The sequence below is a fragment of the Argopecten irradians genome, chromosome 10 (assembly GCF_041381155.1).
Source record: "Argopecten irradians isolate NY chromosome 10, Ai_NY, whole genome shotgun sequence".
Classification (NCBI taxonomy): domain Eukaryota; kingdom Metazoa; phylum Mollusca; class Bivalvia; order Pectinida; family Pectinidae; genus Argopecten; species Argopecten irradians.
Window position 1 is genome coordinate 28274614 of NC_091143.1, and position 25284 is coordinate 28299897.

Genomic DNA, 25284 nt, shown 5'->3' on the forward strand with positions numbered 1-25284 from the left:
TCCCCCAAAACCACGATCAATAATGTTGATTTTCATAATTTATTGTCTTATCAATCTAACAAAAACTAATATGTGTCAAATGAACATCACTTAACTTAAGGATTAACTTGAACAGACTTTTTATGTTATGGAGAAGCGGTTCATGATGAGAGTGCACTCAGATTTTTGTGTTATATCTCCATAACATAAAAAATTTATTCCAATTACTCCTTATAATTCAATTTAATAAAGATAATCTCTTCAATAGTCAAAATTCATTTTGGGACTCTTTTGTCTATGAAATCATTACGCCATCAAAAACGTTTCAAAGGCGACGCCATTTTTTCCTTTATGGGCTGATAAAGTAAATTTTTAAGCCAATGAAAATGCTTGTAACAAGCAAATTGAATTATATGGTTTTAAAGTTTTTCCAATGTATTGGTTCCATATCAAAATTTGTAGCTATCTGTGCTCTTCATAAAATGTTCTTGCTACATGACCGATTGTCAAGCTTGATATCAGTGTAACATGTTTGTTTTACTATTATAATAGCTTTTATCCAATGAATGTATCCAAACGTTTTCAAATATTTTACTACTTATTTCAAATCTGTATTGGGCTAAATGATACGAAAAATTAACACATAATAATGGATATCAATAATGCAACTAAAATATCATCATTTCTGTACATTGTATTGATGATCTTAAGTGCTTGAAACAAATGAACAAAGATACTCAAACAGGAAAATGCTTAAATGACACAAATGATTTTATAAACAAAAGGCCCAAATGGCCTTTATCCCTAACCTAGCATGCTTAGGCAAACCCAGAAATGTAAATTAATAGTATTATAAGGCATTTTATTCCCTCAAGCTAAGAAACGTTAAATGTATAAAGGGAAAGAATTCCAACTACACCCTTTTTCGGCCCAATCCCCTTATCAAGACTCTTGGTTTATACGAAATAGGTTCTGATTTACTCAAGGTCATTGTGCTGCCAACCAAATATTTAACATAAAATAACATGAAATTATTAACCAATATCAATGACAACAGCAGTAAAAATTTATAACTTACATTTTCAGAATGAATTTGTATACACTGTACTTCAAATTAAAATCTAAGCACATGCATTTAGCTGGTTGCTTTGATCTTCTTCATTAAACACAAAAAGTGTTGAAAATGTCCTTGTTCCTAAAACCATGGTTTGGAGAACCTTGCCTAACTACACTGAAAACTGTTCCTTGTTCTTCAGTAATCATTGGTCTCTTCTTTATACTGCTTTGTTCCATATGAAAAGTTGAAGGTATTTTGGTACTTATTTCATAAAAAACCAGGAAATTTCTACGAAATCTTTTTATTTCAAGATTGATCGACTATAATCGCCATGTCCTGATATTCAGTCTTAAAATACAATGTTGCACTGATATTCAGTATTTAATGTTACATATTTATATATACCCTTGCACTGATATTCAGGCTTTGATGCTAAATATTCACAACCTTGCACTGATATTCAGTCTTTAATGTTAAATATACACAGTCTAACCACTAATATTTCCCAGTGCTTTTGTATATGCTAAATCTTTATATGCTAAATATACAGACCTAAACAGATATCCAGTCTTTGATGTTACTAGTATATATACACAGTCTTCCACTGATATTCAGTCTTTGATGCTAAATATACACAGTCTTCCACTGATATTCAGTCTTTGATGCTAAATATACACAGTCTTCCACTGATATTCAGTCTTTGATGCTAAATATACACAGTCTACCACTGATATCCAGTCTTTGATGCTAAATATATTCCTGCACTGATATCATATCTTTGTTATTGAAGATACAGCAATGTCCACTTCCTGAGGTCTCTGTCCCTGACCTCCACACAGTCCAGCTGTAGAAATGGCAGACATCTTGTCTCAATCATTGCAAGGCCAGTGTCCACATTCTTCAAGACAAACTCTAAAATTTCATAAAAAGAATGCAAGCCAATGACCATGATTTGTGCTGTTAGATACTTCAAATAAATTGTAATACTTAAGCATGACACGAAATAATTACTGTTGCAAAAGTTTAGCAAACTAAACTTTCTTCCATTCAAGAACAAAAGACAGAAAAAATAGTTCTCATCACAAATGCCTGATCATAGAAACAAGGGCCCAATGGGCCCGAATCTCTCACCTGCTATCTGGTAATCATGCATGGTTCATACTTAACAAATAGGAGAGTGAATAAGTATTTAAATCATGCCTAAGCACATGAGTGGCTCCTTTGCCTCTTGGTAACTAAAAAGAAGTCATTAAAATATTTTAGCCTATTTGACCACTGTGACCTTAAATGAAGGTCAAGGTCATTCATTTGAACAAACTTGATAGCCCTTGATCCCAGCATGCCAAAGGCCCAATATCAAGTCCATGTGCCTTTTGGTTATTAAGAAGTCTTTTAAAGATTTTAGCCTTTTTGACCCCTGTGGCCTTGAATGAAGGTCAAGGTCATTCATTTAAACAAACACTGTAGCCCTTCATTCCAGCATGTAACAGGACTTACATAAGGTCCCTATTCCTTTTGTTTATTAAGAAGAAGTCGTTTAAATGTTTAAGCCTATTTGACCCTGATGACCTTGAATAAAAGTCAAGGTCATTCATTTAAAGAAACTTTGTAGCCCTTCATCCCATCATGTAACAGGCGCAATATCAGGTTTCTAGGCCTCTTTGTTATCAATAAGAAGACATTTAAAGATTTAAGCCTATTTGACCCCTGTGTCCTTGAATGAAGGTCAAGGTCATTCATTTGAACAAGCTTGGTAGTTGTTAATTCCAACATGCCAACCGTCCAATATAAGGTCCCTAGGTTTTTTGGTTATTAAGAAGAAGTCATCTAAACATTTTAGCCTTTTTCACCCCTGTGACCTTGAATAAAGGTTAAGGTCATTCATTTGAACAAACTTTGAAGCCCTTCATTCCAGCACGTAACAGGACTAATATCAGGTCTTTATGCCTTTTAGATATTAAGAAGTCGTTTAAAGATTTTAGCCAATTTGACCCCGATGACCTTGAATAAAAGTCAAGGTCAATCATTTGAACAAACTTTGTAGCCCTTCATCCCATCATGTTACAGGCCCAATATCAGGTCTCTAGGCCTCTTGGTTATCAATAAGAAGTCATTTAAAAATTTAAGCCTATTTGACTCCTGTAAACTTGAATGAAGGTCAAGGTCATTTTTTGAACAAGTTTGCTAGTCATTTATTCCAACATGTCACCCACCCAATATAAGGTCCCAAGGCCTTTTGGTTATGAAGAAGAAGTCATCTAAATAGTTTAGCCTACTTGACCCCTTTGACCTTGAATGAAAGTCAAGGTCATTCATTTGAACAAACTTTGTAGCGCTTCATCCCAACATGTCACATGCTCAATATCAGGTCTTTAGCCCTCTTGGTCATTAAGGAGAAGTCGTTTAACAATTTTAGCCTATTTGACCCCTGTTACCTTCAATGAAGGTCAAGGTCATTCATTTGAATAAACTCGGTAGCCCTTTATCCCAGCATGCCACCCGCCCAATATCAGGTCCCTAGGCCTCTTGGTTAATAAAAAGAAATTATTTAAAGATTTTAGCCTATTTGACCCCTGTAAACTTGAATGAAGGTCAAGGTCATTCATTTGAACAAACTTGGTAGCCCTTGATCCCAGCATGTTACAGCTCAATATCAGGTCTCTAGGCCTCTTGGTTATCAAGAATAAGTTGTTTAAAGATTTAAGCCTATTTGACCCCTGTGACCTTGAATGAACAAACTTGGTAGCCCTTCATCCCAGAATGCTGTAAGTCAAATTTCAGGAATCTAGGTCTCCGAGTTTTGGAGAAGAATGGAAAAGTTGACGCTGGATGGCCAAAAGAGGGACGGACGACGGACGCTGCACCACAGCATAAGGTCACTTGCCCTTCGGGCTGGTGAGCTAATAAACCATCGGAAATGTACTTATTGATGTATGTTGTTCTCCACCCACCTCTTTTGTTTCTTTTTTCTATTTTATTATTGTACCACTACCTTCCAGTTAAATTACGATTGAATTTATTGAAATTTCTGGCATAGTAAATTCTGGCATAGTTTACTATGCCAATTATTTCTTGTGCTCTGATTTTAAATTCCTGGCCAACATATATGTAAGACTTACCATCTAAGGCCATATCGTCCAGACTGCCCCCAGATGACGAGTCAGTGGAGCCCCAAGTCCTTGTCCTTAACCACATCTCCCAGTCCTTCTTGACCATTGCACTTTCACAAAGGTGATAGACAAACATTGCCACCGGACTACCAAACTCTGGACGGGTCTGTTAAAAAGCAAACTTCATAAGATGTCAAACAGAAAACTTCATAGACAAACTGGCAACAGAAAGAAATCTGATAGGAAAGGAACATTTTGAATAATAGTTTTATACTTTAATTTAAAAATTGAGGTTCTATTAATTTTGTAAATAACAGCACATCTTCATAAAATTGATGAAAATTTTGCCACCATTTTCTCATTGAGTAAAATTTTTAAATACTCCCAAACAAATCAGACAAATAACTAAATAACCGCTATGATATTGTAACATGCCAAGACCAGGGCTCAAACCAACCGAGCAGTCACCCATCCAAGAGCTGGTTGGTCTTGATGTTGGTATACTAAGGTACATTGACAACGACAGTCATCCGTATGACCACAAAAGCTAGCTGATGGAGTATGCAGCTGAAATGCCGATATCAATGTATATAGCCACAATACCCATCTTCTTTAGAAACACCTCCCCTTCTCTGAGTGGACATGTTATAATACCCACCTTCTGTAGAAACATCTCCCCTTCTCGGAGTGGACATGTTATAATACCCACCTTCTGTAGAAACACCTCCCCTTCATGGAGTGGACATGTTATAATACCCACCTTCTGTAGAAACACCTCCCCTTCTCGGAGTGGACATGTTATAATACCCACCTTCTGTAGAAACACCTCCCCTTCTCGGAGTGGACATGTTATAATACCCACCTTCTGTAGAAACACCTCCCCTTCATGGAGTGGACATGTTATAATACCCACCTTCTGTAGAAACACCTCCCCTTCATGGAGTGGACATGTTATAATACCCACCTTCTGTAGAAACACCTCCCCTTCATGGAGTGGACATGTTATAATACCCACCTTCTGTAGAAACACCTCCCCTTCACGGAGTGGACATGTTATAATACCCACCTTCTGTAGAAACATCTCCCCTTCTCGGAGTGGACATGTTATAATACCCACCTTCTGTACCCACCTTCTGTAGAAACACCTCCCCTTCATGGAGTGGACATGTTATAATACCCACCTTCTGTAGAAACACCTCCCCTTCTCGGAGTGGACATGTTATAATACCCACCTTCTGTAGAAACACCTCCCCTTCTCGGAGTGGACATGTTATAATACCCACCTTCTGTAGAAACACCTCCCCTTCATGGAGTGGACATGTTATAATACCCACCTTCTGTAGAAACATCTCCCCTTCTCGGAGTGGACATGTTATAATACCCACCTTCTGTAGAAACACCTCCCCTTCATGGAGTGGACATGTTATAATACCCACCTTCTGTAGAAACACCTCCCCTTCATGGAGTGGACATGTTATAATACCCACCTTCTGTAGAAACACCTCCCCTTCTCGGAGTGGACATGTTATAATACCCACCTTCTGTAGAAAACACCTCCCCTTCATGGAGTGGACATGTTATAATACCCACCTTCTGTAGAAACACCTCCCCTTCTCGGAGTGGACATGTTATAATACCCACCTTCTGTAGAAACACCTCCCCTTCTCGGAGTGGACATGTTATAATACCCACCTTCTGTAGAAACACCTCCCCTTCTCGGAGTGGACATGTTATAATACACACCTTCTGTAGAAACACCTCCCCTTCTCGGAGTGGACATGTTATAATACCCACCTTCTGTAGAAACACCTCCCCTTCATGGAGTGGACATGTTATAATACCCACCTTCTGTAGAAACACCTCCCCTTCTCGGAGTGGACATGTTATAATACCCACCTTCTGTAGAAACACCTCCCCTTCTTCATGGAGTGGACATGTTATAATACCCACCTTCTGTAGAAACACCTCCCCTTCTCGGAGTGGACATGTTATAATACCCACCTTCTGTAGAAACACCTCCCCTTCACGGAGTGGACATGTTATAATACCCACCTTCTGTAGAAACACCTCCCCTTCACGGAGTGGACATGTTATAATACCCACCTTCTGTAGAAACACCTCCCCTTCTCGGAGTGGACATGTTATAATACCCACCTTCTGTAGAAACACCTCCCCTTCTCGGAGTGGACATGTTATAATACCCACCTTCTGTAGAAACACCCCCTTCTGGAGTGACATGTTATAATACCACCTTCTGTAGAAACACCTCCCCTTCTCGGAGTGGACATGTTATAATACCCACCTTCTGTAGAAACACCTCCCCTTCATGGAGTGGACATGTTATAATACCCACCTTCTGTAGAAACACCTCCCCTTCATGGAGTGGACATGTTATAATACCCACCTTCTGTAGAAACACCTCCCCTTCTCGGAGTGGACATGTTATAATACCCACCTCTGTAGAAACACCTCCCCTTCTGGAGTAGTATAATACCCACCTTCTGTAGAAACACCTCCCTTCATGGAGTGGACATGTTATAATACCCACCTTCTGTAGAAACACCTTCTTCCCCTTCGGAGTGGACATGTTATAATACCCACCTTCTGTAGAAACACCTCCCCTTCTGGAGTGGACATGTTATAATACCCACCTTCTGTAGAAACACCTCCCCTTCTCGGAGTGGACATGTTATAATACCCACCTTCTGTAGAAACACCTCCCCTTCTCGGAGTGGACATGTTATAATACCCACCTTCTGTAGAAACACCTCCCCTTCATGGAGTGGACATGTTATAATACCCACCTTCTGTAGAAACACCTCCCCTTAATGGAGTGGACATGTTATAATACCCACCTTCTGTAGAAACACCTCCCCTTCATGGAGTGGACATGTTATAATACCCACCTTCTGTAGAAACACCTCCCCTTCCGGAGTGGACATGTTATAATACCCACCTTCTGTAGAAACACCTCCCCTTCTCGGAGTGGACATGTTATAATACCCACCTTCTGTAGAAACACCTCCCCTTCTCGGAGTGGACATGTTATAATACCCACCTTCTGTAGAAACACCTCCCCTTCACGGAGTGGACATGTTATAATACCCACCTTCTGTAGAAACACCTCCCTTCATGGAGTGGACATGTTATAATACCCACCTTCTGTAGAAACACCTCCCCTTCATCGGAGTGGACATGTTATAATACCCACCTTCTGTAGAAACACCTCCCCTTCATGGAGTGAGTGGACATGTTATAATACCCACCTTCTGTAGAAAACACCTCCCCTTCTCGGAGTGGACATGTTATAATACCCACCTTCTGTAGAAACACCTCCCCTTCTCGGAGTGGACATGTTATAATACCCACCTTCTGTAGAAACACCTCCCCTTCATGGAGTGGACATGTTATAATACCCACCTTCTGTAGAAACACCTCCCCTTCTCGGAGTGGACATGTTATAATACCCACCTTCTGTAGAAACACCTCCCCTTCACGGAGTGGACATGTTATAATACCCACCTTCTGTAGAAACACCTCCCCTTCTCGGAGTGGACATGTTATAATACCCACCTTCTGTAGAAACACCTCCCCTTCATGGAGTGGACATGTTATAATACCCACCTTCTGTAGAAACACCTCCCCTTCTCGGAGTGGACATGTTATAATACCCACCTTCTGTAGAAACACCTCCCCTTCATGGAGTGGACATGTTATAATACCCACCTTCTGTAGAAACACCTCCCCTTCATGGAGTGGACATGTTATAATACCCACCTTCTGTAGAAACACCTCCCCTTCATGGAGTGGACATGTTATAATACCCACCTTCTGTAGAAACACCTCCCCTTTCATGGAGTGGACATGTTATAATACCCACCTTCTGTAGAAACACCTCCCCTTCATCGGAGTGGACATGTTATAATACCCACCTTCTGTAGAAACACCTCCCCTTCTGGAGTGGACATGTTATAATACCCCTTCGTACACCCCTCTTACTGTTAGAAACACCTCCCCTTCTCGGAGTGGACATGTTATATAAACCCACCTTCTGTAGAAACACCTCCCCTTCATGGAGTGGACATGTTATAATACCCACCTTCTGTAGAAACACCTCCCCTTCTCGGAGTGGACATGTTATAATACCCACCTTCTGTAGAAACATCTCCCCTTCTCGGAGTGGACATGTTATAATACCCACCTTCTGTAGAAACACCTCCCCTTCTCGGAGTGGACATGTTATAATACCCACCTTCTGTAGAAACACCTCCCCTTCTCGGAGTGGACATGTTATAATACCCACCTTCTGTAGAAACACCTCCCCTTCATGGAGTGGACATGTTATAATACCCACCTTCTGTAGAAACACCTCCCCTTCATGGAGTGGACATGTTATAATACCCACCTTCTGTAGAAACACCTCCCCTTCTCGGAGTGGAATGGACATGTTATAATACCCACCTTCTGTAGAAACACCTCCCCTTCTCGGAGTGGCATGTTTATAATACCCACCTTCTGTAGAAACACCTCCCCTTCTCGGAGTGGACATGTTATAATACCCACCTTCTGTAGAAACACCTCCCCTTCTCGGAGTGGACATGTTATAATGCCCACCTTCTGTAGAAACACCTCCCCTTCTCGGAGTGGACATGTTATAATACCCACCTTCTGTAGAAACACCTCCCCTTCTCGGAGTGGACATGTTATAATACCCACCTTCTGTAGAAACACCTCCCCTTCTCGGAGTGGACATGTTATAATACCCACCTTCTGTAGAAACACCTCCCCTTCTCGGAGTGGACATGTTATAATGCCCACCTTCTGTAGAAACACCTCCCCTTCTCGGAGTGGACATGTTATAATACCCACCTTCTGTAGAAACACCTCCCCTTCTCGGAGTGGACATGTTATAATACCCACCTTCTGTAGAAACATCTCCCCTTCTCGGAGTGGACATGTTATAATACCCACCTTCTGTAGAAACACCTCCCCTTCTCGGAGTGGACATGTTATAATACCCACCTTCTGTAGAAACACCTCCCCTTCTCGGAGTGGACATGTTAGAATACCCACCATGTTATAATACCCACCTTCTGTAGAAACACCTCCCCTTCTCGGAGTGGACATGTTATAATACCCACCTTCTGTAGAAACACCTCCCCTTCTCGGAGTGGACATGTTATAATACCCACCTTCTGTAGAAACACCTCCCCTTCTCGGAGTGGACATGTTATAATACCCACCTTCTGTAGAAACACTCCCCTTCTCTGTATAATACCCACCTTCGTCCCCTTCTCGGAGTGGACATGTTATAATACCCACCTTCTGTAGAAACACCTCCCCTTCTCGGAGTGGACATGTTATAATACCCACCTTCTGTAGAAACACCTCCCCTTCTCGGAGTGGACATGTTATAATACCCACCTTCTGTAGAAACACCTCCCCTTCTCGGAGTGGACATGTTATAATACCCCGTAGAAACACTCCCCTTCTCGGAGTAGTATAAACACCTCTTGAAAACCTCCCCCTCCTTGTGTATCACACCCTGTAGACTGGACCATTCTCCATCAGACAGCATCAGTAACTTCTGTACAGCAGAATCCCTCACTGTTACTATGGCAGCGCTGGTCCCATCCTCAACGATAACACTGAAAGGAACGACTCATTTTAACCTATAGCTAATATATGATTGTACTTAGCTGTAACTTCCATGGAAAATCATTTTACAAAAAATTGCATCAAACTAGTACATGTAACAACGATTTTGGCTATTGGTTAACAAAAAATAAAAGCAAGAGCACAAATATTGATATTTTCATATCCATAGCCTTTACTCTTATCAAATTTCTATGAATTTCTCATACATTCATCAACTTCAATCAACATTCTTAACATGGGCTATAAGTTTATGAAATAACTCTTTCTTGTGTTTTAAGACTTACAATTGTAAAATACTAAAATTTGAGTGACGGCCACACCCACTCTACCTTATGTCAGTAATTGTCTTAATTAATTCATCAAATAAGTATAGCCTTGCTCTAACCTGTAATCATGCACCGAGATCTGATTGATTCAATGGTTAGATCTACCCCTTCCTCTCTGTACTACTGTATAGCACAGGGTTAATATTTCACTGTTGTCTCTATGGGACACATTAGTAGAAGATAAATTTCACGGTTCACTGGTTCCTATATCCCTTTGAACTATTGTTCTTACTAGGTAGTATGTCAATGAATTTCTGAATGAGTTCAGTGAAAATGCAAATATAGCAATAATAAACCATCTGCAAAATTTAACCACTATACACTATATATGATTAATCACCTCGCCCTGGCCAGGAACCGTGTACCATGATCTGACTGACAGCCAGGGTTAGGACATGCCCCACCCACACAAACTCCTCCACATTTGTGACACACCCACTTCAGGGACACCTTTAAGAATCTCTCTACATGACAACAGACTGGAAATGGTGAGCAAAAGCTCCTGTTCATCCATATATCAGCCAGGTAGACCAGACGAAGAGGTCCTGTCTCTGTATTAGCTTGGGGAATTTCACTGGACAAATGAGAGAAAAGAGGGTAATGTACATTTTAGGCTCAACAGCAATATGTAGGTAGAACAAAGTTTATAGATAGATGGAATCATTGTTAACATTAATAAAATGAAATACTAGAAATCTCTGCAAGACATACTGTCAAAACATTTAATTTTTTTGGCGTAAAATTTCATTGTTTGATGTCTATAAACGTTTTTGTTGGGGGAATTTTCGTTGTTCTTCTATTTAAGATAAAAATTTAGTTCTGGTTAAATTTTCGTTTGTGTTTTATTTTCGTTGTTTTTTATGTGCCCATGAGATAACCGAATTTAAACGTCCAACAAAATAAAATGGTTGTACAGTATTCAGATAGGAATTGAATGTGACTAGATGGAGATGGAACAAGACACAACAAGACTAAACAAACTCACATATTTTAGAAGTAGATGTACAATACAAATTTCTCTATCAGGGAGTATTTAAATAACAAGTATGCTTATGTATGTAAAATGTGTGTACCATCAGGTTTTAACTGCTGACAATTAATTCATTATAGGTGAATTCAGCTCACCTGCTCAGGTCTGTGTGATACTGTATATGGAGACAGGAAACTGCTATGTATTGACAGTAAACATTGTTTTTTCGTGACACCTTTCTTTCGAGTCGCTCTAACCACACCCCTGCCCCTGGGAGTAGCCCCAGCGGGTACACAAAACTGTCAAGGTTAAAATAGACATCCACTTCGTCACCTGACCTTGGACACTTCACAACAACTTTCACTCCACAACCATCCGGAGACCCCCAACCTGTAATATCAAAATTATGTAAGGTCAATATAGCCATCCAATGACCCCTGACCTTCAACCTTTCACCTGACATAAGGCAAACACCACTAGGAGATCAAAGATCTAAATCATGGTACATGTATTACCGTATGCAATAAGGATATATTGTCCTGTGAATTTGTGAATGTATCGTTTCCTGAAAATTACTGGTCTTATGGTAATACCCACCTGTCCCTGAATCTATATGATGGTCATTAGATTGTGGTCTCTTTGTGGTGGTATGGTGGCCGTCTACAGGATATCGTCTAACCACCACTCCCTCAAAGCTCACAAGTGTCTCTTCACATCTGGAATAGTATTGCATACTTATACAAATGTATCAAGTCCATCATTGCACATTACAGATTTACCTCCCTTGCGGGCAGGTATTCATTGTGATGTCATTGGTTGTATGCAAAACTCACATCGTTTTCTTTGAAAAGTATGATGTTATGTCAGCAAACACATGACATCACAATCAATACCTACCTGAAAGGCAGATAACTCTGTTACATGCAAATGAGGAATAAACCACAATCCTTCCAACTCTTGGCCGCGAGCTCAAATTTACATGTGGAGCAGTTGCTAGGTACCGACAGCAAGCCGGTGGTTTTTCTTTGGGTACGGCAGCTTTCTTTCCTTACACCATGTATTTGGGACGGGAAAATACTTTGATTAAACAAGATATTAAAGTTAAAACATGTGTATAAGAGTTTATGTCAACTAGGAATAACTGTACATATAATGTATATTTAATATTAATTCAGATTGTACCTACTTTTCTGACAGGATTGACTTGATTGGTTGGTTCCTTGTGAAACTGAGGATTGTAGGAGGTGTCTGCAATAACAAAATCATTGCCTTTTTATATTTTGAATTATTAACCCTATATCTAGCGTATAGAGCTAGAATATTGAATTTCACATTTACTAAAATTGGACAATAACTTTTTGCCTCTCCAGACTTTCTGGTAATAATATAGACATTTACAAAAGGTACAAAGTCTAAAATATTAATGTTGAAAAGTTGCTACAATTGTAACTCTTGACAAAAAATCCTGAAACAGTTAGGTATCCACTGTAAACCAACTGATTTTTGCATGCAATAAAATTTCATATAATTACTGGGCATTAAGAAACCATAAAAAATAATCAACCAAAAAAGTTCTGAGTACAGGCACAGTAAAACCATATGACAATTAATTGTGAAATTAAAATTACTTTGAAATAGTTGTTAGACATAAAACCACAAGATTGAGTCACCTCAATATGAGCTGGTTGACAATATCTCTGATTCTGATAGTAGAAATCAAAATCTCTGAACTTAATGGAACTTAAAATCTAATATCCTAAACTCTATGAGTAATACTGGTAGTTTAATATTACTGGTAAAAACCAGGAACCCATTGAATCTTTAGACTGGTATAAATATATATTGGAGTATAATTTGTTTTAACTCATTCACAACTGAACATTCATATTTGAATAGGAAGAGTTTAAATATGTCTATAGGGGTGAATGAACTATCATTTAACAAATAAATATTCTTTACTACAAATTATTTGATAGCCTGATGTCCAGGTAAAATAACTACTATGAATAGATACTGATTGCTATCAAACCTTCATAGTATTTTCTGGGAAAACCCTGAAGAGCTGTGCATTGGCCGGGACCTCGTGTACCCTTCTTCCTCCAGACTTCGCTATAGCTTTCTTTAGGTGCCATGATCCAGCCCCTGGTGGACAAAGCTTCTCTGTAGGTGATAAAATTCTATACACTCCTCCCGGTAATATGGTGTTACACCACTGCACAGCATCGTTTTGGAACAAAAATATCACAGCTGGTGAAAAAGTGTCTTTTGATTCTGGATTAGTGGATTGGTGTGGAGTGGCATTCAGGTGTTCATTCTGTTTGTTGTTTGACTGAGAATGTTGATCTTCTAAAATCTTCTGTATTGCATCCCAGTTTATGGATTCCTCATCTGTGAAGGGTAGAATGTGACCCTGAACTGCCATCCTGTTCCGTGAATCACTGTGGATCCATCGCTCTACTATCAATGTTTCTCTATGTGTTATCAGTATATATTGTCTCCCCTTGACTGTCGACTGCCCACCATCACCATGATCTACTTTACCTTTCTTGTGGGGAATCAGCTCCAGCGGAATCTTATCTATCAAAGGTTTATACATCAGCACAACATCTAACAAAGAAAACACAACATAACATACATCACTTTGACTCCGACTCGAATCTGTGAGTTTCATTTTACTTAAGGAACTGTTCAAACAAGAAAACTGTTCCCGAATCACAGTGAAGTCTGTAACAGCTACTACAGCACCCACACAACAAGGATGTATAAACGGGCATCGAAAGTTCGAACCAGGGTCAAGGTCATCACAACTGCAGATTTGTGTACAGGTATGACCTTCACTTGTTGTCATGGTGATGACACAGTCTACAGATCCAGTATCGTCCCACAGCTGGACTCGTCCATTCTTTGATGAAAGGTCTAGGATTCCAACTAAAAGCTTGAATAAAATCAAGAAAAAACTTTTCAGTTCAATACTAAAAAAAATCTCTAAACAATGTACTTTATGACAAATTTTATCTATATTTAATTGATTTATCAAAAACAAATTATTTTTATGATACATTGAGGCTAATGATGAACCCAAGGCCTATATTTTTAAAGATTACATTTCCTTCCCAATCCTGTGCTGAGTTACAGTGACTTTGGTCAGGCAATAAGATAGTTGATGAACAGACTGTTTGTTAATCATTGAGTATATGAGGCAGCCTCTACCAATAGGAAAATAGTACAGCATGGAGTGTCCCAACTTAGGTGATGAAATTCCCAGTAGGTGTCACTGTCTGTTGACAAGTTGTCTGCCCCTGTTGCTAAGCATGTTTTTATAATAACCTCGAGTGACCTCCCCTTATGTAAGTTTAAGTCCCCAGTACGTGTCCTTGTCTGATGATAAGTTGTCTGCCCTGTTACTAAGCACCTTTGCTAGTCAAATTACCTTGAGTGGCCTCCCCTGATGTAGGTGATGAAATCCCCAGTCGGTGTCACTGCTGTCTGATGACAAATTGTCTGCCCCTGTTGTTAAGCACCTCATCTCCTGTGTGAAGTTGTCCATATCTGGTACATCAGAATAAGTGTCATTTCCATCCTATTACCGGTACATAAAATAATATTAATAAGACTAACTAATCTTCCCATACATACGTACATCTAGTTAACACTTCATAACACTGAATTGTAGAGTAAGCCATATTGTAGAAAAGCTGGTAAAATTTAAAGCAGAGTGTATCCTTTGAAAAAATTTGGACTACAGGAAGATGTCACTTTATAGAGTCTAGAATGTCTGAAACTCTATAATTTGATCTTTTTATAAACATTGCTACCTTTTAGATGCATCCTCCATTAGAATAATCAATTAAAATCAATCATAAACCTTTTAATGTGGTAGTATCTTCCAATAATCATATTGATAAAACAGACATAATACCAGAACTAAGACTTGGCACTTGCTATGCTTGTCATGTGAAACCTTACCTGATTCTGCATTATACCACATCTGTGTGTCTTGGAGAGGAACTCCTGCATATACAGTCTCCCTACCCTGTTATGGTCTGAACTACAGCAATGTTCAAAGGTGGTCTCGATTATACTAGGGAGTTCACTGAAACACCATGTAACAAATCTAAATCTACCATAAACAAACAAAGTAACAAATATACCATCAAATACACAATGTTATAATCGTCAAACAAATAATGTAATAAATCTTTAGCCTGTTAAACAAATAATCAAACAAAGAAGAATATTTAAAGATGCTCCACCGCTGACAAATGGTGTTTTTTTTCACTATCAAAAACAGGAGGAGACGATTTGATATTTTTCTTCAGTTACAAAAGTTACTTACTTTACACCAATACCACCATTGAAAAGTTTGAAGTTCTAATTATACTTCAAGTTAAAAATATAAAAAATAATTATTTGCATCCCGAAAAAAATCCGTGGCACTATATCCTATATGGAATGAAGTATTGATTGCGCATGCACCAAAGGCAAAAGAAATTATTTTATATAATTTTTTGTGTTAATTAGACATATATATACATGATTAAACACTAATTATTGTTCAAATGAAGAATACCATTTATGCTCTGTCGGCGGTGGAGCATCTTTAACCTATCAAAACTAAACAGTTGTAACCTAGTTACATCATGCCCATGGACAAACATTAACAGTGTAGACCAGTCTGTTTCTCAACTGTCATAGCCAGGAGTTAAATCATGCATCTCAAGTTTTCAACAGTAATTAAATATACTGTATAGCACTGTGAATTTGCAGGATCCTTAACAGACATATTCATGGAGATTAGATTTTAGTTTTCTTTGATGCATGCATGGTACGCATGTATTGTCAATACATGGTGGAAGTAAGTCAAAGGGACGCTACTACACACACAATGTACTCGGTACTCGAAAAGTAAATATCAGCAACAGGTCGTTAGACAACTTTGACGGGGCTAAAATAACCACTTGTTAGCCACATTAAACAGGTGGTCGTTATGCACAGTGCCATTATATAGTAAAAACATATGGAGTCTAAAATCCGATCATTATAGACAGGCAGTCGTTATAGACAGGCAGTCGTTAAAGCAGGTTAATATGTACAATGTCATACCTACTTCACTAGACACAATTTACATACTATAGTTATATCTGTAATACATTGTGATTTTCCAAATCATTTTGCTGGTGTTGAAATTTAAATTTCAATGAATAGGTGAGTAAAGCAAAAAAAAAAAAAAAAAAAAAAAATACCCTGCGAAATTTATTAGGGGTGTAGGAACTATCATTTAACAAATAAATATTCTTTACTACCAATTTTTCTGATGTCCAGGTAAAATAACTACTATGAATAGATACTGATTGCTATCAAATTATATTATTTTGGGAAAACCCTGGAAGAGCTGTGCATTGGGCGGGACCTCGTGTACCCTTCTTCCTCCAGCCTTTGCTATAGCTTTCTTTAGGTGCCATGATCCAGCCCCTGGTGGACAAAGCTTCTCTGTAGGTGATAAAATTCTATACACTCCTCCCGGTAATATGGTGTGTTACACCACTGCACAGCATCGTTTTGGAACAAAAATATCACAGCTGGTGAAAAAGTGTCTTTTGATTCTGGATTAGTGGATTGGTGTGGAGTGGCATTCAGGTGTTCATTCTGTTTGTTGTTTGACTGAGAATGTTGATCTTCTAAAATCTTCTGTATTGCATCCCAGTTTATGGATTCCTCATCTGTGAAGGGTAGAATGTGACCCTGAACTGCCATCCTGTTCCGTGAATCACTGTGGATCCATCGCTCTACTATCAATGTTTCTCTATGTGTTATCAGTATATATTGTCTCCCCTTGACTGTCGACTGCCCACCATCACCATGATCTACTTTACCTTTCTTGTGGGGAATCAGCTCCAGCGGAATCTTATCTATCAAAGGTTTATACATCAGCACAACATCTAACAAAGAAAACACAACATAACATACATCACTTTGACTCCGACTCGAATCTGTGAGTTTCATTTTACTTAAGGAACTGTTCAAACAAGAAAACTGTTCCCGAATCACAGTGAAGTCTGTAACAGCTACTACAGCACCCACACAACAAGGATGTATAAACGGGCATCGAAAGTTCGAACCAGGGTCAAGGTCATCACAACTGCAGATTTGTGTACAGGTATGACCTTCACTTGTTGTCATGGTGATGACACAGTCTACAGATCCAGTATCGTCCCACAGCTGGACTCGTCCATTCTTTGATGAAAGGTCTAGGATTCCAACTAAAAGCTTGAATAAAATCAAGAAAAAACTTTTCAGTTCAATACTAAAAAAAATCTCTAAACAATGTACTTTATGACAAATTTTATCTATATTTAATTGATTTATCAAAAACAAATTATTTTTATGATACATTGAGGCTAATGATGAACCCAAGGCCTATATTTTTAAAGATTACATTTCCTTCCCAATCCTGTGCTGAGTTACAGTGACTTTGGTCAGGCAATAAGATAGTTGATGAACAGACTGTTTGTTAATCATTGAGTATATGAGGCAGCCTCTACCAATAGGAAAATAGTACAGCATGGAGTGCCCAACTTAGGTGATGAAATTCCAGTAGATTAACCCTGTATGGTGTCACTGTCTGTTGACAAGTTGTCTGCCCCTGTTGCTAAGCATGTTTTTATAATAACCTCGAGTGACCTGGAGTGTCCCCTTATGTAAGTTTAAGTCCCCAGTACGTGTACCTTGTCTGATGATAAGTTGTCTGCCCTGTTACTAAGCACCTTTGTCTAGTCAAATTACCTTGAGTGGCCTCCCCTGATGTAGGTGATGAAATCCCCAGTCGGTGTCACTGCTGTCTGATGACAAAGTGTCTGCCCCTGTTGTTAAGCACCTCATCTCCTGTGTGAAGTTGTCCATATCTGGTACATCAGAATAAGTGTCATTTCCATCCTATTACCGGTACATAAAATAATATTAATAAGACTAACTAATCTTCCCATACATACGTACATCTAGTTAACACTTCATAACACTGAATTGTAGAGTAAGCCATATTGTAGAAAAGCTGGTAAAATTTAAAGCAGAGTGTATCCTTTGAAAAAATTTGGACTACAGGAAGATGTCACTTTATAGAGTCTAGAATGTCTGAAACTCTATAATTTGATCTTTTCATAAACATTGCTACCTTTTAGATGCATCCTCCATTAGAATAATCAATTAAAATCAATCATAAACCTTTTAATGTGGTAGTATCTTCCAATAATCATATTGATAAAACAGACATAATACCAGAACTAAGACTTGGCACTTGCTATGCTTGTCATGTGAAACCTTACCTGATTCTGCATTATACCACATCTATGTGTCCTGGAGAGGAACTCCTGCATATACAGTCTCCCTACCCTGTTACGGTCTGAACTACAGCAATGTTCAAAGGTGGTCTCGATTATATTAGGGAGTTCACTGAAACACCATGTAACAAATCTAAATCTACCATAAAATAAACAAAGTAACAAATATACCATCAAATACACAATGTTATAATCGTCAAACAAATAATGTAATAAATCTTTAGCCTGTTAAACAAATAATCAAACAAAGAAGAATATTTAAAGATGCTCCACCGCTGACAAATGGTGTTTTTTTCACTATCAAAAACAGGAGGAGACGATTTGATATTTTTCTTCAGTTACAAAAGTTACTTACTTTACACCAATACCACCATTGAAAAGTTTGAAGTTCTAATTATACTTCAAGTTAAAAATATAAAAAATAATTATTTGCATCCCGAAAAAAATCCGTGGCACTATATCCTATATGGAATGAAGTATTGATTGCGCATGCACCAAAGGCAAAAGAAATTATTTTATATAATTTTTTGTGTTAATTAGACATATATATACATGATTAAACACTAATTATTGTTCAAATGAAGAATACCATTTATGCTCTGTCGGCGGTGGAGCATCTTTAACCTATCAAAACTAAACAGTTGTAACCTAGTTACATCATGCCCATGGACAAACATTAACAGTGTAGACCAGTCTGTTTCTCAACTGTCATAGCCAGGAGTTAAATCATGCATCTCAAGTTTTCAACAGTAATTAAATATACTGTATAGCACTGTGAATTTGCAGGATCCTTAACAGACATATTCATGGAGATTAGATTTTAGTTTTCTTTGATGCATGCATGGTACGCATGTATTGTCAATACATGGTGGAAGTAAGTCAAAGGAATGCTACTACACACACAATGTACTCGGTACTCGAAAAGTAAATATCAGCAACAGGTCGTTAGACAACTTTGACGGGGCTAAAATAACCACTTGTTAGCCACATTAAACAGGTGGTCGTTATGCACAGTGCCATTATATAGTAAAAACATATGGAGTCTAAAATCCGATCATTATAGACAGGCAGTCGTTATAGACAGGCAGTCGTTAAAGCAGGTTAATATGTACAATGTCATACCTACTTCACTAGACACAATTTACATACTATAGTTATATCTGTAATACATCAGTGATTTTCCAAATATTTTGCTGGTGTTAAGAATTTAAATTTCAATGAAAATGTGAGTAAAGCAAAAAAAAAAAAAAAAAAAAAAAAAATACCCTGCGAAATTTATTCTCTCAACAGTAGGCCAATTTTCTACAAAACCTGTTTAATTAATTATTATGACAGAATACTAATCATATTTCTCTTTATATCTGATCAACGTTTAAGAACATTGACAATATAATATTCCTATGGATATGATTGCAAATAGTAAAAGTAATTCACTTAAAACAAGATGAAAAAAGTGTAGCAGACATACCGATGAAAGTTTCTGGCAAATTTCCTGTTGAGGCACCAGGCATAGTTGATGAAAGTATCCAGGAGTGCTTGAGTTACACAATATTTCTTCAGGCTCTGTTGTAATCCCACTGGAAGGCTCACATTCTACAGGTATAGAAATGGCATAAAAAAGATGTCTGTAATATACTAATAATCTGATTCCAACAGTCACACTATTTATCGTGATTTGTTGAAATTACACTGAATCTTAAACTTAGGCTAGACTTGCAAGGCCTAAAGTTATGATAATAATATCAAAACACTTAAACTAGGTCTTGATGTTTATTTGTATAAAGTTCTGTTAACAGTCACCGTCACTTAAGAGCATGCAAAGTTAAGGAAGAGGAAGAATAAAAGAAAACCTGGAGACGAATCATCAGCTTACAGTCAGTACCAATGCAACTAACTGTTCCATGTAAGATTCAAACTCGAAAGAAGAGGTGAAGGGCTAATTATAAAATATTGGAACATCTTAGCCACAAAGCTGACATGACCCATAGGTCTAGAAGAGATATAAATTCTTACAAAAGTTACTTTACTTTATTGTATTTCATTCTTAGCTCGCTTTATTGTATTTCATTCTTAATGAATTATTGTTTCAGTAGCATAAACCGAGTTTGTAAGAACATTGTATTCACTTTATATATCTTCAATTAAGATATTATAAAATCTTTATCATTGACTTCCAAAATATCAACAGTATCAGCGTGAGTACAACAGTTCTTACCTTAGGTTTATTTTCAAGACTGGAGAACTCTACAGTTTTGACACAACTACTTGTACAACACAAGATTCTAGTCTGGGGAAACTGTAAGCAAACTCAAATAACTGAAACAATTCATTTCATTTCCATTTTTTTAAAGTACTATTAGAAATTTTACTGGATACACTAATTATGTGTAGACTAACTTATTCACTTGAGTGTAATTTTTTCCAATGTGCACAATACTATTGTCTATTTCATTTTTACCAATCAACATCAAAAGCGGCAAATTACACCCAAACTCCATCCACAATGGAAATGTGGCCAAACTTCCAATCATGCAATATGTTAACCCAATATCATTTATACACCCATGCCTTTTCCTGATGTCTGTATTTAAATTTGATTTTATGTCAAACCTTGACGGTCTGCGACTTTAACCACTAGTCCGATGCCCATGACTAGTGATTTTACAGTCGGACTAGTGCCAAATATAATTAACTATTCCGATTGGACTAGTGGCTCCCCACCAGATTAAAATACTAAAATACTATACTATACTACAATTATAGTAGTAAACTGCAATTTGCAACACATTTTGAGTGCATTATAATGTATACAATTATTTTAGTCCGGATGCATCATTTGTGAGAATTTGAGTTTGTAATTTGGGTCCAAAATCCTGAACTGATCATGGCCAGTGCTGAAGCAAAATATTTGATTAGGACTAGTGATTAAATTGTCGGACTAGTAAAATTTGGGGGTTTACTAGTCCAAATTACTAGCAGGGAAAACAATTAACGTCACAAACTGCATTGATATAATTAGATACCTTGCTTATACTGCAAAATATTGTGAAGTTTTCAATACCTGTTTAGAACGGCTGATGTGAGCATTGTAAATAATGACCTTTGACCCCACCCTAAGAGACTGGAATTTGTGTACAGCAGGCACACAGCTAACACACAGCCTGGAAAAGAATACCAAGGTACACTTGTATATCTGACGTTTAGGAATAAAACAGCTAAGATTAGAAAGTAAATTAAGGACTGTAAAAACAACATATATTCTTAGAAGTCTAAAGTTTATATTAATTTTACTACATCTTTCTTGTTTTTGTTTTTTGTTAATTTTGTATTTTGTTGATCCTCCAAAACCCGCCTCACCTTTAATTATCAGACAGATTTAATTTTACAGAAACAATAGATAAATGCAAATAGCTTTTCAATGTCATGCAAATAAATCTTTACATACCCAACTTTGTAATCTAGTATGTATATTCCAAGGTAGACTAATTCATCTGAAGTCACAACTCCCTACACAGAAATAAAAGTTCTTAGAAGTCTAAAGTTTATATTAATTTTACTACATCTTTCTTGTTTTTGTTTTTTGTTTGATTTTGTATTTTGTTGATCCTCCCTAACCCGCCTCACCTTTAATTATCAGACAGATTTAATTTTACAGAAACAATAGATAAATGCAAATAACTTTTCAATGTCATGCAAATAAATCTTTACATACCCAACTTTGTAATCTAGTATGTATATTCCAAAGTAGACTAATTCATCTGAAGTCACAACTCCCTACACAGAAATAAAAGTTCAGATTAAAAACAAAATAACTACAGTAGTAAACAGTTAACACAGAAATTATCATATTGGGGTAAACTACAACCATCCATATTCATTTGACGGTAAATTTTGGTTTTAAAATAATTAAAACAACAAGAAGCCCATGGGCCTTAACAGTCACCTGATATCTGATGAAAATTAGCTATGTCATTTACTAGCCAACTAACAGTATCGTGTTCACAAGGTTCAATAATTATTATCGCACAGGGCAAATAACTCTGTTATTAAGTTGGAGCTGAACCAAGTGAGATCTTTCTAATGTTAGTCTACCTGACTTTTGAACTTGTCCGAGATCTTTCTAATGTTAGTCTACCTGTAAAGTTTAAATTAAGCTGGTTGCATATTTACTCAAATTGTCATATTCATAAAGTCCAATCATAATTATCTGTGCAAAGGGCAATAACTTCTTAAATTAATGTTTAATCAACCTTATTTTCGAAATAGTCCGAGATATTTCAAATGTTAGTCTACATACAAAGTTTTCATTAAGCTCAATTGGTTCATATTTACTCAAGTTATCATGTTCACAAGGTTCAAGCATTGTTATTGCAAAGGGCAATAACTCTGCACATTGCAATTGAATCAAGCTGATTTTAAAACTTGCCCGAGATCTTTCCAATGTTAGTCTACATACAAAGTTTCATTAAGATTGGTTTATAATTACTCAAGTTATCACGTTCACAATGTCCAACAATAATTATAAGTAAGAGCAAAGGGCGATAACTCCATAAATTACTATCGAACCACACTGATTTTCTAAGTCATCAAAGATCTTTCCAATTTTAGTGTACATACAAAGTTTCATTAAGCTCACTTTATATTTAATCAAGTTATTGTGTTCACAATGTCTAATAATAATTATTAGAGCAAAGAACAATAACTTCTTAAATTACAGTTGAATGATGCAGATTTTCGAACTTGTCCGAGATCTTTCTAATGTTAGTGTACATACAAAGTTTCATTAAGCTTGATTTATATTAACTTATGTTATCACATTCACAAGGTCAAATAATTAATATTAATACAATGTTAATCTACATGCAAAGTTTCATTAAGATTGGTTTATATTTAGTCAAGTTAGCGTGTTCACATGGTCCAATAATAATTAATAGTGTAAAGGGTAATAACTCCATAAATTACAGTCAAACCACGCTGATTTTCGAACTCGTCCGAGATCTTTCCAATGTTAATCTACATACAAAGTTTTATTAAGCTTGGTTTATATTTACTCAAGTTATCGCGCTCACAAGCAAATGTTAACGGACGACGAAGGACAAAAAGACTATCGCAATAGATCACCATGACCTATGATCAGGTGACCTAAAAAAGAAATTGTTTCTATCAAAGGCACAATTATCTAACTTAAATGATGGTAAATTGCAAAATGAAAGCACAAGATTATTTTGTTCTGAAAAATGGTTCATGTTATTTAAGTCATTAATCCATGAAGACACATTTAGACTCTTCTAAATCAAAGATTAGACCAGTCCATTATTAAATTTCAGGGGTGAAAGTGTTAACTCAAACACAACCTACAATGTGTCCACTACTATACCTGATAAGATGCCATATCTCGATTGTCCTCTTCCTCCTCCTCTATCTCCTCTAGTGTCAGTCCATCATGGTTGTCTGTTTCCTTACCTTCCTCCCCCAGCCATTCCTACTCAACATTAATATCAACACCTTGTAATCTCTCTCTATAAATTTGAAATGAGCTTTCTTCTTAATGGAAAAATAATCCAATGCCGAATGTAAATGCAGGAACCCTTCAGACTTATTATCCTATTTTCAAAAGTTTAAATGTGTCAAGAAATTACTGTTACTGCTTGTTTGAACTTTGAGCTGTAATGTCAATGTCGCAGTGTATACCTACCATAAATTGATATTTGGCAATACAATCATCCTATAAGTTTTACAAACCATATCTTTAACCATTCTTAAATTTTGGCTAGGACAAAAAATTTCAGAGAAAAAAACTTCTTTGGACTTTGATGTCAAGGTCACAGTGACCTTATGATTGAGTATTGCATTTCAACTTTAAACCGTTTCCCTTCCAAGTCATTAGAAGATGCAGAACAAATCAAAGGGAACATATCTACAATATTTCTAGTAGAATATTAAGTACCATGAAATAACTCACTCTGTATTTGTATATTACAGAGTTATCTGTCCTTGATTGTGACGTCAAGTGTTTGCAAGCGTCACATCATAGTTTTCAGAGAAAATAATGTGAGTTTGGCTCACAAAATGACGATGTCACAATGAATACCTACCTTAAAGAGAGATAACTCTGTCATGTGCAAAGACAGAATAGCTGTTACCTGAAGTGACACATGTGTGTAGTCTACTGATGAAGGGCTGAGGAGCTGACTGTCTTTCCAGGGAACAAACACTTTTACACTGGACCCTGCTCCCTAGGAATAAAGGGTTTTAGCTGAATTTTATAGAATATCATCAATCAAAATTTGTTATGTCTATATCTGACAGCAGTTGTCTTGATAAAACAAACACTAACATTTACCTTCCTTAAATCAGCATTGCAGTATAATTCATAATCAAAATTAGGTTAATATGTCCAAAGTTAGTTATTGTAGGCCGACGCCTTCTTAAAGAGTGAGTAATAAGACCACTCAAATGGCCAATTTCAACACACCTATTCATATGCATATGGACCACTTGGTTATATTATAAAGACTATTTTTTCTCCCATACTTCACAGGGATATCCCGTGGTTGCTAGGGAAAAGATATCTGTCTTACACAGTAGGGTGTAAGACAGCTCACACGCGCTAGACAATAACGTGACGTCATCAATACATGTGGCATAGCCACGGCATGCATTGTCGATAATGTCATCAATTTTGATGCATAACGACGTTCCTGTGATCATGACGTGATGAAAAATCTGAAAAGCAATGGGAATTTCATATTTAAAAAAAATAAGTATGGGAGAAAAAGAATCAAACATGGGTATGTCAAGTGGACAAGGATATCTCAACCCTTGTGAAAGATTTTGGCAGTCAACCCTC

General features: G+C 37.2%; 1 protein-coding gene across 2 annotated transcripts in view; it reads right to left on the reverse strand.

Moving 5' to 3' along the window:
* Window positions 1–1577: 1577 nt before the first annotated feature.
* Window positions 1578–25284, reverse strand: part of LOC138333555 (CST complex subunit CTC1-like) — a 28690-nt gene continuing 4983 nt past the window's right edge. Inside the window, exons 9-25 of one of the 2 annotated variants that reach the window (XM_069282008.1) lie at window positions 24578–24670; window positions 23812–23916; window positions 21880–21941; window positions 21496–21595; window positions 20650–20730; window positions 19903–20027; window positions 15067–15193; window positions 14531–14680; window positions 13130–14035; window positions 12287–12348; window positions 11698–11816; window positions 11256–11490; window positions 10471–10704; window positions 9668–9794; window positions 9571–9585; window positions 4156–4312; window positions 1578–1948 (exon numbers count right to left, since the gene is read on the reverse strand). In XM_069282008.1, coding sequence (XP_069138109.1) covers window positions 1818–1948; window positions 4156–4312; window positions 9571–9585; window positions 9668–9794; window positions 10471–10704; window positions 11256–11490; window positions 11698–11816; window positions 12287–12348; window positions 13130–14035; window positions 14531–14680; window positions 15067–15193; window positions 19903–20027; window positions 20650–20730; window positions 21496–21595; window positions 21880–21941; window positions 23812–23916; window positions 24578–24670 — 2829 coding nt within the window. In that variant the 3' untranslated portion in view covers window positions 1578–1817. Of the gene's footprint in view, window positions 1949–4155; window positions 4313–9570; window positions 9586–9667; window positions 9795–10451; window positions 10705–11255; window positions 11491–11697; window positions 11817–12286; window positions 12349–13129; window positions 14036–14530; window positions 14681–15066; window positions 15194–19902; window positions 20028–20649; window positions 20731–21495; window positions 21596–21879; window positions 21942–23811; window positions 23917–24577; window positions 24671–25284 lie in introns of those variants that run through there. The other variant, XM_069282007.1, reaches the window with a different exon arrangement.